This window comes from Anabas testudineus, chromosome 4, assembly GCF_900324465.2.
Source record: "Anabas testudineus chromosome 4, fAnaTes1.2, whole genome shotgun sequence".
In the NCBI taxonomy this organism is placed as follows: domain Eukaryota; kingdom Metazoa; phylum Chordata; class Actinopteri; order Anabantiformes; family Anabantidae; genus Anabas; species Anabas testudineus.
Genome location: NC_046613.1, coordinates 21,233,629 through 21,250,400, shown reverse-complemented (window position 1 = coordinate 21,250,400; position 16,772 = coordinate 21,233,629). Strand labels below are relative to the sequence as shown.

At 40.3% G+C, this 16,772-nt stretch overlaps 2 protein-coding genes across 3 annotated transcripts; both read left to right on the top strand.

The window, feature by feature from the left end:
* The first annotated feature begins 702 nt into the window (after positions 1-702).
* Positions 703-5,872, top strand: tm4sf18 (transmembrane 4 L six family member 18). Its single transcript, XM_026343572.1, has 4 exons — positions 703-1,020; positions 3,105-3,173; positions 3,688-3,830; positions 4,676-5,872. Exons 1-4 carry the CDS (start codon positions 841-843, stop codon positions 4,872-4,874), a joined length of 591 nt encoding a protein of 196 aa, XP_026199357.1. The 5' UTR covers positions 703-840; the 3' UTR covers positions 4,875-5,872.
* Positions 5,873-6,845: 973 nt separating this feature from the next.
* Positions 6,846-14,792, top strand: cp (ceruloplasmin). 2 transcript variants are annotated; one of them, XM_026346193.1, is made up of 24 exons: positions 6,846-7,140; positions 7,595-7,839; positions 7,936-8,148; positions 8,402-8,575; positions 8,654-8,745; positions 8,866-9,028; positions 9,154-9,292; positions 9,407-9,546; positions 9,671-9,811; positions 9,908-9,952; positions 10,046-10,260; positions 10,834-10,984; positions 11,119-11,331; positions 11,506-11,710; positions 12,100-12,239; positions 12,397-12,525; positions 12,947-13,053; positions 13,158-13,213; positions 13,366-13,437; positions 13,598-13,689; positions 13,787-13,926; positions 14,035-14,091; positions 14,383-14,488; positions 14,600-14,792. In XM_026346193.1, exons 1-24 carry the CDS (start codon positions 6,980-6,982, stop codon positions 14,623-14,625), a joined length of 3,222 nt encoding a protein of 1,073 aa, XP_026201978.1. In that variant the 5' UTR covers positions 6,846-6,979; the 3' UTR covers positions 14,626-14,792. The 2 variants fall into 2 exon arrangements, with proteins under 2 accessions (XP_026201978.1, XP_026201977.1); XM_026346192.1 differs by having other exon boundaries at positions 7,936-8,154.
* The last annotated feature ends 1,980 nt before the right edge of the window (positions 14,793-16,772 follow it).

Sequence of the window (16,772 nt, the reverse complement as noted above, 5' to 3'; positions counted from 1 at the left end):
CTGGTGACTTCAAATTGCCCCTGTACCTGCACAAAATAGGGTAGAAATACTGTGTAATGGTGTACACAGTCTACTGTACTGAGGTAAAAAATCCCCTGTGTATTCAAACACGTCAACCTGTTGTTGTGACTTAGTAATAATGAGGGATTTCTTTAGAGTGTGAGGCCGCTGGTTAAGAAGTTGTGGGAAACACACACACAAACACACACACACACACACACACACACACACACACACACACACACACACAAACACACACACACTTTTAAATGGCAGTCAGTGTTAGGACACTCATTGACATAATGCTCAGGCCCCATGCTAATTACTCTGTTTCAATTTTTTTTATTTATCACATTTATCACATGCCTTACCCCAACCATCACAACTAACTTCCACACCCTGAACTTTAACCTAACCCTAACTCTGAAATTGCTCTTTAAACACCCTTCTCATTGTGTGGACCGACTAAAATGTCCTCAGTCCAATGGTTGTCTGAACTCTGAATTCAGCCCACTTCTTCCTGTTAGTATGTTTCCTTTCGCACGTAATGTAGTGTCATGGCAGAACCTCAACAGTGGGAGAAGAAATTCTTTAACACACACACACACACACACACACACACACACACACACACACACACACACACACACACACACACACACACACACACACACACACACACACACACACAGGCTCTCGTCATCACTTGTTTTTGTTTCCTGGCTCCCCAGCTGCTCTGACCCTTCCCTCCCTCTCCCTTTTCTCTCTTTCTCCTCGCTCCTCAGCCCATTCGAGTTTTCTGCTCTCCTTCCTGCGGTTGTGTGATATCTTGGGTGAGGGATGTGTTGCTCTGTGGGTTTTGCCAGGTCTCTGGGTCTGGCCCTGGTGCCTCTGGCCTTCTGCTGTATCCTGGCCAACCTACTGCTGCTGTTTCCGATGGGAGAAATCACCTACATCCAACAGGACCGTCTGGCCAGCTATATCTGGTACTTTGGTGGACTAGGTGGTGGAGGACTGCTGGTAAGTTTTCTCTAGTGCAATAAGATGATGAAGGTGTGTGATTTGTAGGTTTGTGGTGCAGGTCCTTGCATCCACTTGTTGCTGCTTAAATGGGATTGGCTCATAGTAGCAGCAGTGTGAACATGCTGTACAGAAAGTATAATGATTATAATTAAAGAGAAATAAAAAGTAAAGGTAAGAAAAGAGAAAAGTGAGAAGCTGTTAGTGATAAAATAAATTATATTTTTGGACACTGAAAACAGATGAAGATGAAAAATCATTAGAATCAAGCCACTAAAGAATGTTTGGTGGCAATAGACACATACTGATATGTGTGCTCTTATGACCAAAAGCTTTTTAGTCACTTGTGTCTGTTATTTAAAAACTAATGCTGATTTGAACTTTGATTCCATTTGAACTTTCTTTTCTTTATATGGAATGGTTGTAATTCAAACATTACTGTTACTTGTAAAAATTCCATTTAGACAAATATATTATTATATGCCACTTTCAGCACCACTTATGTCGAGTGTGTTTGCAGTTGTTCAATGAGCACAATGCAGTATTGTGAGAATTCACAGTTAATCCGACAGCTGTACGTGCTGCTGATCTGATGGGTTTATGCTCTGACTGAGCAGAAAGGAGCTGTTCTTTTAGTTAGGTTTTAAGGAGGAACAGAGGAGAGATTGTATTTACCAAGACAAGATTAACTGTGTTGATTGCACAGCAGAACTTGTGTTGGGTATCTGCAGATTTTATTAATGAAAGAAGTTTGAACTTCAAAATGACATGACTCTGACTTAATGTAAGTTTTTATCTTGTTTGAGATGAACTTTGCTTTCCTGTCTTTCCTTTTTTATCCTTGGATTTTTGCTTGGTTTGTGGAAATGGCAGAATGTTAAAGAGTCAAAGAGTACCCTGAACCCTAATAGAAATCTATCTTTAGCTCACTCCCTTCCCTTCTCTCATTTCTGCTTATCCCACTTCCTTTCTTGCTGTGCACTTCCCTCCACATTTTCAGTTTTTTTCTGTCTGTGATAGAAGATAATGCTTTCTAAATGTGTGTGTGTGTGTGTGTGTGTGATTGTGATTGTGTGAAATCCTGGGAACTTCCCTCCCTCTGTTGGGATGTTCTTGACCGCTAGGAGAGAGAGAGAGACAACAGCACAGTAAAGAGAAGGGGAAGAAATAATTAATCATGTTTAACTTGAGTTTTTGATCTGTGCCAACATGTGAGTTTATGGCTGTGTCTTGGTACAAGACTCTGTGACACATTAGTAGTGTGACTGACATTATTGCGTTTCATGTTCATGTCAAAAAAACATAATTTTTTGTTGTGTAGATCTAAAAGATTCCCAGTGCCCTTTGTGAGGCCTCTCCTTCATCTCTGTCAAATAAGATAAGTTAGCAGATAAGATAAGAAATTACTGCCTGTTTAAACTTCTATTTTATCAGTTCATCCATGAGTCCAAGTGGATGTTGTGTGCCAAATGGAATAAAATTCCCTCCATGTGTTCCAGAGATATTAGGTTGGCAAGAATGCAACAGATGTGAGATACAATCACCTTGATCTTTGTCCACTGAAATCGAATCAACTCTTCTTAGTGAATGTTTGTGCCAATTTTTAATACATTTCTTTCTCAAGACGTTCCTGGGATATCACATTCACAAACAGGGGACACTCATGGTTGGATGGACGCACAATCTGAGGACATAATGCTGCCAGTCACGGCTGTGGCCAGCTTGGAGGCTAAATAATACATAGAACAAAGAGAAAACAGAATAATTGTACAGACTATGTACAAGAGATGCTTGTCACTGAACCTAAGTACAGCCGAACAAGTCTTACAAGTGTCATATACAGAGGAAACACCTTTATGATTTATCCAACAACATGTCCATCACTCTGGGAACATCATTAAGCCGAACTCAGACCCATGACATATCTGATATCAAAGTGTGACAGCGTTTATTTGAAGTGTTCCCAGTAACTGTTGGTAAAGAGAAGCAGGGTCAGTGTTGTAGTGATGCCGTGTGTGACTACAACGAATAAATGTTGGTGTATAGAAACTGTAATTTATTTATGTACTTTTCTGTGCTTCCAGATGCTGATACCAGCTGTGGTTTTCATTACTCTGGGGAAATGTAGCTGCTGTTGGAACGAGAGCTTAATGGTAAAGGACTATGTTCCAAGTGTGATTAATACTCTAATCTATTGCAAGTTGACTTTTGCATGTAAGAAAATTCCCATTACCATTTAAATATGTCTATATAACTTCTTCTGATGCTCCCATTTTAACTGCCATTTCCCTGTTTTATTTCTCAGCACTTAGAATAATACTGTACAGTTGTCATTAAGCCAGCTAACACTGTGCCCTTATGAAGTGGAATGCTAATGCTAATCCAGCTATGATAAATTTAACAAGGGGTCCCATTGTTGGATAACACTTGGCAAAGTAAGCTTTGCTCACGCTGCTCAAGCTACATGCACAGCTGCACTTGTGTATGTGTAGAGTGTGTGTGTGTGTGTGTGTGTGTGTGTGTGTGTGTGTGTGTGTGTGTGCAGCTGCCTGTGCTTCTTATTTTTAAACAGAGAAATGAAACTGCTTACACTCGTACCTACAAATGAGCAGTGACACAAACATTCACAAAGACTTGAAAATGTGTGCACACTTTTTGTCCCTCCAGATGTGTGGGTCAGTGTTGGCAGCTGTGGTCGGCCTAGTGGGGTCTGGCTACTGTTTTGTCGTGTCAGGGTTCAGCTTGGTTCAGGGTCCACAGTGCTTCACCTCTCTGGGGTGGTCGTACCCCTTTGCTGACCAGGGCGGCAGGTGAGGATACATGTGATATCACCGTTATAATGCGAGTACCACAGAAACCTGAGCTTAAAAATTTTAGGTTTTTGGTTAAAACTGTGTTTTACACACTCATTTTCTTTACGAAGCTTTGTGTATTTACCATTAAACTTTGCACATGCAGTCTAAATGTAAATTACAGTTCCTATTAACTCTAATTAATAATGAAGCATGTACAGTTATAGAAGACTAATACAACAACAGATAGCAGATTCCTATAATGTTTTGTATTTGAAAATGTAATCATTTAAGTTTCGGACTTGGTTGAACTAAAACACCTTTTAACACACTTTACACTTGAAAGTCTAATTTAAGACTTTTCTGGAATTAGCTCATAACTTAACATAGTTTATATGTTTATATATATTCTCAAGCCAATTCAACGTAATTTGTTTTTAATTGTCAAACTTATAAACACTTTTAATGTAAAACTGAGTCGAATGAATGAGTTTCAGTGAGTTTACTCAACTAATTAATTTAAGATAAAAAACAACTTCCCAGCATGAATTGTTTGAGAGTAATAAAACGTGATTAGCTAGAGCACTAAAAAGCAGTATTAGTATTAGCTCTAATTACTTAGACTCCCAAAGAACTCTGATGTAGTGAATAACACATTTCAGCTGCACTTTGTCGCTTATTTTCATAAGTTGGCACATTTTGTTGCGTATTATTGTTTACTAATGTAATTTAACAAGCATCTAGCTAATTTCTTCTGTATTACAGTGCACATTACACAGATTCAATCATAGTGCAACTCAACATTTTGGATCTGTTGCACCGTACTCGATCTGTGATTCACTTTCTACACTGATGTGTTTCAGGTATCTGTTGCAGCCAGAGACGTGGTCACGGTGTCTCCAGCCGGTCCACATCGTAGAGTGGAACGTGACTCTGCAGTGTGTTTTACTGGGTTTGGCTGTGCTGGAGTTTATCATCTGTCTCCTACAGCTGGGGAACGGTTTAGTCAACGTCATCTGCCGACCATGCTGCTACAAGCAGGAGTATAGTCTTAATGCGTAGAGGAACACACACACCTGTATGTTGACTCACCTGCACAGACATCCTGTACATGCATCATATATGCAGTACACAGTCTCATTATCCCAGCACCATGTGCATGTGTGAGAGTACAACACAATGGTTTCTTGTTCGACATGATTAAACACACATGAGCACATGAATCCTGACAAGCAGGTCAATTATGTTTAAAAACTGTTTAGTATTTTTAGGCTGGAACAAAACTACTGCACAGTCACTGATGACACCAGGATGTTTGTCCATAATAATGCAGGGATGTGTGTGTCCTGTATATTCTTTAGGAGGATGAACTGTATCTGCTGGCATGGTTAAAGTGGTGAAAGGAGGCTCGGGAGAGTGACATGTACATATAATGAGACAGAATTGGAGTTTCTTAATCCTCATATTAAGTGTATGATATGGTAGGTGGCACTGGAGGAATTGCACAGTTATCACATAGTAACACTGTGTTAAACATTCTGCATCATCAGAGAAGCAACACCATCTAGTGCCCTTCTGTATTTGTTTCTTTGTTTAAAGTCATTGGAGAAAATGAACTGTTTTCGTGCTTTAGTAGTTCAAGAATTCCAAACTCTGAAGGTCAAGGTTGTTCACTTTATTCATTATTATTATATATTATTTTGCAGTATATTTACTAAACTTTCTCAAACCCAACAACTACAGTAGCAGTTTTAGAAATCTTCATGGCTCGATATGGACCGGCCACAGGTCACTGTTGATGATGTCCATATTGTCTGACAGTATTATCATAAAGCACATCAACATGTCCTTTTGGATCAGTGTTATTTTTATTGCTCCAACATGTGTATGTTGTTTTGGACCACAGACACATTACAATTTTAATTTTTTAAGTGTGCCTTTGTACATTTGTTTTCATCCAAGTGTTTTCTTTGTCTTGTAGATGTTAGTTTAGTGTTAATGGGCATTTTATATACATTTTAGTGACATATTTTTATAATGCACACGTGTTTGTGTTATCTTGAATAAAAATACATTGTCTATAAGTGGTGTTTAATTACAATAGAGATTATTTTACATTCTTTTTTTGCCCAAAAAGTAAATAATTAAGAAGTACTAATTACAGTGATGATATTCATCCAAAGCACTTAATCCCAAATTCTGCACAGAGACCAGTAGTAAACTTGGAGCCGTATTTCGTTCAGTATAGAAACCATCCTTTATCTCCTTCAGGATATTTCTGTCAATTAATTTTTGCCAGTTTATCTGATATTGTTTTCTATTGTTCAAATATATTATTTTGACCCCACTCACTGTTACAGACAACGACAAAAGGTTACTGACACAAATTCAATATTGGCTTACATGTAATGGGTCAAAATGCGGGTTTGTGTGTGTGCATGCAGCCTGCTTGGTGTGTCGTAATTCATTCCTGGACTAGAATTCATGTCCTGGAGTTTCCAGAGTTGTGCGTTATCGATTTATATGAAGACCCAAACTGAATGTGGCCTTTGACTCCAGGGGAAAAGCCCATTTAAAGTCCTTGCTCAGCAGATGACACGAAATCTTCCCCTTTAACATTCAGCAGTGCACTGAATTTTATCAGAATACCTTCTCAACCTTTTGTCATTAACACTGAGCATCAATATTGACTGGATCAAAAGTCAGACTCTTTTCCTCACTGGCTAAACATGACCACATTACATTTTTAGCTGTGTTTCCACAAACTGACAATAACATGGACAGCAACATGGAATCTTTTTAGCTGAGCTACTCATGTGACACATAGATCTTTAAGTAGTACACATCTGTACAAGACATAAATGCTTAAATCTGATCTCTGTAGCTTTGGACAATCAGATATGGCTGACCCAACATTTTGTGCTCTTATGTAAGCCTACCTGTTGTTAGGCCTCTGATAGGTTGGCTTAAACTTTGTCTGATGGTCAGTGACCCTTCTTCCCGGCTTAGGTGTTCCCAGCTCTCAGTCAGCTGTGGGAGTATAAAGACAAAGGGTCTAAAGTCTCAGAGACAGACAGACTACCAACTGTCCGTTGTCTGGACCGTCTGTTCTCTTGATCATAATCTACAGGAGTAGTGGACAGAAATAAACTCATCTTCTTGTCAAAATGCGTTGGTCTGGGTTGGGGAGAGTGTTGCTGCTGTGTTGTGCCGCAGTATGTGTGTCTGGGATCACGAGAGAATACTTTCTCAAGATAGAGGAGGTGTCTTGGAACTACGCCCCAAGTGGAATGAACATCATTCAAAACCGCACACTGGAAGAGGATGAGTAAGTACACATGAAATTTGTGGTTGTCACTGTTTTGGAGACACCCAAATCTCTCTTTAAACTTAAACATGTCCACATTTGAAGATCAGTTTTTATAGCGGTGCATAGATTGGCAACACATTATAACCTCCAATCTCCACAGCCCCAACGCTACCTTTTTCAGTAAGTACAGTTGAAACTCCATCTCCATACATACCATAAAGTCCTAGATTTATTACTTCAATGTAAAATTATGAAAACATTAGCATAAAAAGGTACTATTCCTGCAGAGTGGCTCATTTCACACCAATGAACATGATATTATTGGATTAGAATTATTGATGCACCTCACGTTGATGGAGTAATTTAATGATTTATAGAGTTACAGATTATATATATATTTTATTTCTGGTCTGGTGGATTATGGACAGTATCTTAAGAAAGAAGAATATCTTCTGTCTTTCTGCCTCTGCAGAGGTGCATCAACTTTTTTAAAGAGGGGCCCCCAGCGCATCGGCTCCACATACAAGAAGGCAGTTTATAAGCAGTACAGCGACGCCACCTACAGGACAGCGGTGACGAAACCAGACTGGCTGGGTTATCTGGGACCTCTGCTCATGGCTGAGGAGGGAGACACTGTTGTTGTCCACCTGAAGAATGCAGCATACAGACCTTACAGCATCCACCCGCACGGACTGAACTACAGCAAGGGAAATGAGGGTGAGAAATGAACGAACTGATGCACCACGAATCATTAAGAGTGTGATGTTCACAGAGTGGTGACTGTGTGTTTGTGTGTGTCATTTCCTAACACAGGAGCGCTCTATCCTGATGGTACAAGTCCAGAGCTGAAGCGTGACGATTCAGTGGCTCCTGGTACAACAGTAACGTACCTGTGGACCCTCCCAGAATCCCACAGCCCAACATCAGATGACAGCAACTGCCTGACCAGATTCTACCACTCACATGTCAGTCCCCCGAAAGACATTGCCTCAGGACTCATAGGACCCCTCATCACCTGTAAAAGAGGTACAGGTACATTTTAGCTTTTAGTATCTTGTGGTGGACCTTCTATATGGGCAGTAAATGTACTTATGCTCCATTTTGAGTTCCCACTTTCTGCTATTTTATACTTAATTTACATGCATTGTGTATCTGAGCTGCGTAATGGGGTTATTTTAATATTAGAATCCCATCAATCCTCGTCAGGATGATTAATATTACTATCTGCAAACATCTCAACATGACATCATATATATTTTATCCCCTTTTTATTTTGTAGGATCTCTTGACATTCACGGTGACAGGTCAGGAGACTACCTGTATGCTCTGATGTTCATGGTCTCAGATGAGAACTTCAGCTGGTACCTGGATGAGAACATCAGGACCTACATCACAAATCCTCCCAGAAACCTGAAGGAGGACGAAGACTTTATCGAGAGCAACAAGATGCATGGTGAGGAGGCGCATTATATCCACATCAACATGCTGTACATATAACAACGTGTGATTTAACCCTGAATGTGCATTGCAGGTATAAATGGTTTTCTTTTTGGTAATCTGCCTGGACTGAGCATGTGCCAAGGCAACACGATCCACTGGCATTTAATTGGCTTAGGGAATGAGGTAACTTGTGATTGCTATTAGTATTATTACTATTAACTGCATTTCCTGCGCATAATGCTCTGTCTGGCATTAAAGCACCTATGGGAGCTCATTTTAAAAACGTATTCTTTGTTTCAACAGGTGGACATGCATTCAGTACATTTCCATGGCCAAATTCTGACAGCTGAGAACCATCATACAGACACAATTAGTCTTTTCCCAGCATCCAGCACTACCGCTGAAATGGTTGCTGATAATCCAGGAAAATGGCTGCTTACTTGTAACGTCAATGACCATATGATGGGTGAGCTCATATCCTCCTTGGTGAAATGTCAGCTAATTAAAAAGTGTTTGTTGCCCATCTGGTTGATATTTCAGTTGCTCAGTGTTGCATACTTTTTTGAGTTATTGTTGTGTGGCTTTGTTCAGCTGGGATGCAGGCTATATTTGAGATCAAGAAGTGTTTCCCTAACGTCCATAAGCCTCGGCCATATGGTGAAGTTAGACAGTACTTCATTGCTGCAGAAGAGGAGGTTTGGGACTATGCTCCGACACTCCCCACTGACGGGTTGGTTACTGAATACACACCCTCCCTTCCACTTGCAAACACACACACGATCAACAACAATTCTAGTGTTTTTCTAACCAACCATTTCTTTTATGTGTGCATGTGTGTGTGCAGAGAGGCAGAGACGTTTGTGACCAAAGGTCGAAATCGTATTGGAAGCAAATACAAGAAGGTTCGCTATGTGGAATACACTGACAACACCTTCACAACGAAGATGCTTCGCAGTGCACAGGAGCAACACCTTGGAATTCTGGGTAATACAGGCGAGGTTGGGGTTGGAAAATTTAATAAAAAGACAATTGTTAGGACTGCATTGGCATTAATTACTGGCGCATAACCAACCAACCTGTGTCCATCTGTGTCCATTTGTGTCCTCAGGGCCTGTGCTGCGAGCTGAAGAGAAGGACACTATAAGGGTGGTGTTTAAGAATAAAGCCAGCAGGTCTTACTCTATACAACCCCACGGTGTTCAGTACAGTATAGAACAAGAAGGGACGCTCTACTTCAATGAACTGGAAGGTTACTATATGCACACTCACACAGTTATCAGTGTACTAGGCTGTACATAAAGACCCTGTTCATCTGTTTCCCTGATCCAACTTTCCTTCTCCTCAGAGTCCTATACGGCGAAGAAATTGCGTGAGTTAAAGAAGGAAACAAGTGAGTTAAACTGAGCTGAAAACCTGAATTTCAGTTAAAATTAGCAGAAACTCATATTATAATAATCGTCTTTCTCCCCATAAATGTTTCTAGGAGTGGTGACTCCTCCCCCAGCTGCCATGGTCAGACCTGGGACTGTGCACACCTACGAGTGGATGGTGCCTGTGGGTGCTGGTCCAGTACAGGGAGAGGCTGACTGTCTGACTTATATGTACTACTCAGCAGTGGACTATGTCAAAGACACCAACTCTGGACTGGCTGGGCCCCTTCTCATCTGTCGACAGGGATCACTGAAGAAAGGAGTACAGGTAAGGAGAGTCAGAAAAGAGTGAACGTTCCTCTCATCAGATTTAGTCGGAAAATCTTAGGGCAGCATTGGTGGTTTGATCCCCAGCTTGTCCAGTCCACATGTTAAAGCTTTCTTAGGCAAGATACTGAACCCTAAGTGTAACCCCAATGCATTGGTGAGAAGGTGGGCCCTTCTTTCAACCCACAAATACCCACTGTGACACAGGTGTCACCAACACACAGATACAAATGTGTTGAGGTCTGACAAACAATTTCATGTCCAACATCCAGATCCAAAATCAATATCAGTATCCAAATGCAACGGCCAACTCCTAAATCCAAAATCCAATATCCAAAGTCCTTTTAACTCAGTGTCTGCAATCCAAAAGCGTAGTGTTCAGGGGTGACAGGCAACAGGCTGGTGTGGTAATAAGAGGCAGAACAGGGTCAGGAAACTCAGGCCAAGCCAAATCCAAAGGGGGCAACAGGAGGAGGAGTCATTGATGAAATAAAACAAGTAAATAAAAGATGTTTTAGATACTGACTAACTTTCCCTTTATGTTGTCATAATGTCTCTGCTGTCTCCTGTGTAGAAAAACTATGACAAAGAGTTTCACCTCCTGGCTACTATATTTGATGAAAACCTGAGCTGGTATCTGGATGACAACATTAAGACCTTCACCACTGCTCCCGCCACTGTTAACAAGGAGGATGAGGGTTTTGTGGAGAGCAACAAGATGCACGGTTTGTAAAAAACACACATTCACGTGCTGATTGCTGGCTCAGTCTCCCAGAAAGGAGTTCAGATGTTGTTACCATTAATGCAGGTAAATTGAAAATCATTATTCTCTATGTTTTATTTCTGTGTTCCCTTCTAGCCATTAATGGGTTTGTGTACAAGAACCTCCCAGGCTTGACCATGTGTAAGGGAGATAAAGTAACGTGGCACCTGTCAGGACTGGGATCAGAGACGGACATCAACAGTCTTTACTTCCAGGGCAACCGCTTCATCTACCGCCAAAACAGACGAGACTCCATCAATGTTTTCCCTCACATTTCACACACTGTCACTATGGAACCAGACAGCATGGGTACGCATCATTAATATTAATATTAGTAATAGAAATGAGTGTTAATCTGTTTTCTGAAATGGAAAATTAACTCCAAAGTAATTGGATCAGGACTTAATGAATAAGTGAGATACCACCTCCAAGCAAAGCCAGCAGAAGCTGCATATGATGATACACGTTTGTGTTTGTTTTCAGGTCAGTTTGAAGTGGTGTCTCCCACAGTGAACAACTATCGCGGTGGGATGAGAGCCAACTACACAGTACAGAAGTGCAGTGTTTTTCAGCGTCAGGGTGAGGTGATGTTGCACTCAAAAACCTACTACATCGCTGCCGTGGAAACAGACTGGGACTATTCTCCAAACCGCACCTGGGAGACTGAGATGTTTCGCGGTTTAGAGAAGTACGGCAGCACCTGTGCTTATTTTTCCCCAGTTTACATTACTGGTTCAAAATAGCAACAAATATTGATACTGGTCTTCAAAATGAATAAGTTGAAACTAGATCCTGTACCTTACACTGATGCAGCATTATATAGAACTTGAAATTATAATGTTACTTAATGTTTTAGACTTTTAGTCACACGTCAACAATGTGTTATGTCCAGTGTTTTGTATTTCTATTTTACAAAAATTGCACACCTGTAGACTATTACACACAGATATTTACATCCAAATTGAAGGACATGCTCATCTACACATCCACACATTGTGATTGTTCTGTGGTAAATCAGCTCAAAACACACACCAAACCCTCACTCTGAAAATTAGCCTGGTGTCTGTCCTTCTGCAGTCCTGCTCCCGTCTTCCTGGACAAGCAGGGTGGGAACATCGGCTCCCGCTACAAGAAGGTGGTTTACCGCCAATTCACCAACAACAAGTTCACCACACAGGTGGAAAGAACAGCTGATATGGAACATCTTGGCATTATGGGTAAGCTGTGAGCAGCATGTGCGCTCATAAACTGATAGCAGGGATTGTACTGTAAAGGACAACTACTGTGATATTACTGCATGTTTGAAACGTGTCGTTTTTTTACTTAATTTAATTTTTGACCATTGTGTTAATTGGAACATCTCCATCCATTCAGGTCCAATGATTCATGCTGACGTGGGGGACAAAGTAAGTGTGGTTTTTAAAAACATGGCATCCAGACCTTATTCCATTCACTCCCACGGAGTCAAGACAGACGTCCCTGAAGTTTACCAAACCCCACCAGGTACAAGACGAACTAGAAACACTGGAAGTGAAAAAAAAAAAAAAAAAAAAAAAAGCTTATTTATTTCTGCTTGTTGTTGGCAAAAAGACAAAATCAATAAGCAATTTAGATCACAAACAGGTTTTTCCTTTTCAGTGTCTCATATGGTTGGAACTATTTCCTTTAAATGTGTAAATGCTTTCAGGTCTGCAGCAAATTAAGGGGCGCAACAAAGTTTAAAGGGATAGTAGAATGTGCTATCATCATTTCCTTTATGCTGACCGTGTACTTTTTAAATGCTGGCAAAGCATGGTCTGTCGTGTAATAAATGAAATGGTAGTCAGTCCTTAAAGATAAATGCCTATTAGTGGATCTGAATGCTAACTGTCCGTCCACCCAGCATGAGAATCACAACCTGAAAAGATGTTGATGTGTTGCACAGGTGAGACTCACACCTACTCCTGGTACGTTACAAAGAACACAGGGCCGACAGCGGATCAAGAAGAGTGCTCTGTGTCAGCATACTACTCCACTGTTGATGTTGTCAAGGTGCGGCTACACACACACACACACACACACACACACACACACACACACACACACACGCGCGCGCTCACGTTCACACGGTAACATGTTTACTCCATCCCTGTCAGGACCTGTACAGTGGTCTGATTGGTCCTTTGGTGATCTGTCGGCGTAGCTGGGGCAGGTGAGTGTTTACATTTATACAGATCCACTTTTTCTGTGTGTATTGGTAGTTTCCAGGTGTGACAAGGCAGGTGGATGATTTATGGTGTATTTATGTGCATCATGCTAAGTATAACAAAGTGCTAATGCACAGTCTCATAAACTTGCTTCCAGGACTCTGGGACTGAAGAAGGAAGTAGAAGAGTTTGCTCTGCTTTTTATGGTTTTTGATGAGAATGAAAGCTGGTAAGTAAAGCAAAAAAGCAATATAATGGAAAATTGGAAACACTTTTTACTGAGACCATTTCACCAGTAGAATAGAGTTTAAATTCAAAATGTGAATAAAGAGAACTTTCCAAAATATTCTTGTGAATGCAACGTTAACTTAACGGTATTTTTATTCCAGGTATCTGGATGAAAACATCAAGACCCACATCAAAAACCCTCGTGCAAACCTGAAGGATGATGAAACATTTATAGAGAGCAACAAGTTGCATGGTGAGATCAACTTTAACAGATGGGATATTTCTCTTACTTCATCTAAACGTTACATGTTTACATTTTCTTTTGTGCTTGTCTGTGTGTTTGTGTGCAGCTGTTAATGGTTTTGTCTATGGCAACCTGAATGGGTTGAACATGAAGGAGGATGACAAGGTGTATTGGTATCTGATGGGAATGGGCAACGATGTGGACATACACACCGTGCACTGGCACGGACACAGTGTGGAATACAAGGTATGAAAAGAAAGACAAAATGAAAGAAATACAAACATGTAGAGACAAATAAACATAGAGCAGTGCACACAAACGATAATTCCTACAAAAACCCTCTTCTCTTTCCAGCTGGGTGGAGGTCCACACCAAGCAGATGTGTTTGAACTGTTTCCAGCCACCTTCCAGGTACAACTCACAATATTTACATTACATAAAAATATTTTTCAAATCAGAAAATTAGTTTTTCCATCTTCCAGTGAGCTTAAAAGATGCAGTGTATCTTTAAGCAGGTCACAAAATAATCTGTAAAAAATACAAAATTAACAGAAACTGAAGATGGCACTAAAAGTAGGATATATATCCATAGTAATATACAAATGCCTGTGAATAAATTATAGGAACACTCTGTTTGCTTGAAAGTGCTGTCAGACAATGATAAAAATGAACAATGTATGTTCTCATCTTCCTCTTGTTCAGACAGTAAAGATGCGTGCCAAGTATCCTGGTACTTGGCTGTTGCACTGTCACGTTGTTGACCACATTAAAGCTGGCATGGAGGTGATGTATACGGTCACTGAAAAAGGTAAGACTGAAAATACAAATGTGAAATAGAGACACATTTTTACTAGAAGACAGATCATCATGGTGTTGATGACGCTGTGTGTACAATAACAAGTTTGTTTCTCTTGAACAGAAAAGAAGAGGGGATTTTTAGGTTGAACACAGAAAAAAAAAAAAAGATCCAGATGGAAGAAAACAGCAAATAAATGAGTTTAAAGCTTTGTTACATCAGCCTGAAATAAACGATTATACGTGCATGTCAGAAGACGTGCAAAATAAAACACCACAGAGAACTTTTATATTAAATGGGCATTTTTACAATCTTACTGACTGTCTTGATATTTTCCAAATGGCACAGAATTCTCTATTTTAAAATAAAGTTAGCTTTACAGGACCTGTGTCCACTTGCATGTGCATATTACAGAAAGATTGATCTCATCAAAAATCACAGAGAAGGAAAGGAACAGAGATCTAGCAGTACAACACTAAACAAAATAAAACTCCCACAGTCACCACAGACTCATACTGTGCAGCTAATATTTGTTCAAACCAACACTTTGTTATCACTTTATTTGAATCCCAGTGGAGGTCCCCTCCCAGTGTTACCTCTCAAACTGTAGCACTAAAATTTGTAGAAAGATTTCTAAAAGTATGAGACCACAAGAAACTTGGAATATGATTTTTAAAATGTAAAAAAAGAGGAATATGGATTGTGATGTTCTCGTGTGACACAAGCAAGGATTCTGTTTGGGTAGCCAGTAGATGGCAGTACTGCCCCTTTAACACAGACAGTGGTTTAATAGTAGTAGCTGTTTGTGACCAGTCGGTCACAGATGAGTGTGAACCAGCTCAGAGGTCGCTGAAACAAGTCTTTCTGCAGCTGCTGGACCGTGTCTGATCCAGTATGATGGTCTAACATCCTACACATGTACAGTCTAATCTACATGCAGTTGTAATCCATATGTATAGTTGAGCTGACCAACATGTTTACACAAAATCCAGGGAGCAATTTAGAGAAGGGTATTTTGACTCTTATGTGGCCACAGAGCTGGTAGTTCATCTATTATTTCAGTGGATGTCGCTCTACACAAGGCAGTTTGAAGGTACTTTCACCTCAGATGCACTGACTAAAGTGGCTTCAGACTGATGCGATGAGGAGCTTGAGTCTATCAGTGTCCCACAGGTTAGTACCACTAGGAGCAGTGAAGTCCTGGTGAGAAACTAACTTGAAAATAACACACATCCAGCATCCTACAATTCCTATAACTTGCAGTCTCCAAGGGACTGTTCAACAATGCACATTAGTATTCTGTAAATTATTCCGTATAGGAGTCACTTTGGGTTTGCCACTAAGATTAAAGACTCGGAGCCAATTAAAATAATACTGAAATATGCAGCTTGACAGGCTGTGAGGAGCCAGTTCATTTTGATTTGGAGCTTTTTATTGTTCAAATGAATGCGAGATGGTGAAGATTACTAGAGTCACCAAACACATACACATGTCTCTGTCTCCCACACACACTGTGCTGAGTGCAGATCAGTGTCTAAGCAGCCACCTGCAGTCCTCCATTAGCTGCAAGGAAATGGAATTTAAAAGATTCAGACCATGAAATGTGTCCAATAATGCTGGCTCGGATCTAAACCTGTCCTGAATCTCAATGCTGTGCTTACTGCTCTGCCACATTCAACTAGTGAAACTTTAGCTGACACTCGGTCTCACTTCAAACCGTGACTGCTCTGACACACACCAAAATATCATGTGTCTGTTGTTAGTTGCTGTCGAAGTCGTTTAAACGAGACACCGCTGCCTGATTTATGTCCGATTTTTTTTTTTGTAAAAGCCATGCTAACAGCATGTAGGACTGTAGTGTCCAGTTTACGCAAGAAAATATTGAGTGTTAAACAAAAACCTGGTGGGATTTCAAATTATTCTTGCATTGCAAATGGGGAAAATGTCAAATTAGGCTGAAGAGTGGCTTCACTATATTCACTGTGAAAACCCAGCATCACTCACACACAGTAAAAGAAAAAGAGGAGTTATCCCTCCTCTACAGACAAAACAGTCCCCACACTCACACAGCTGCTTTAAATACCTACTGGTCTAAACCACTTTATATTAGAGAAGGGTGATGAGACAAAAAATAAAGTGCTCAGGTTAGCTAACTACATATTTAATTTGAACATTCACTTATTTAACTGTCCCATAACTAAAGAACTACATTTAGAACTACTATTATTTTTGTAAAGGCTGATGACACAAACACACACATGGATCACAAAGCTTCCTCCCTCCCTCTAATCTGTCT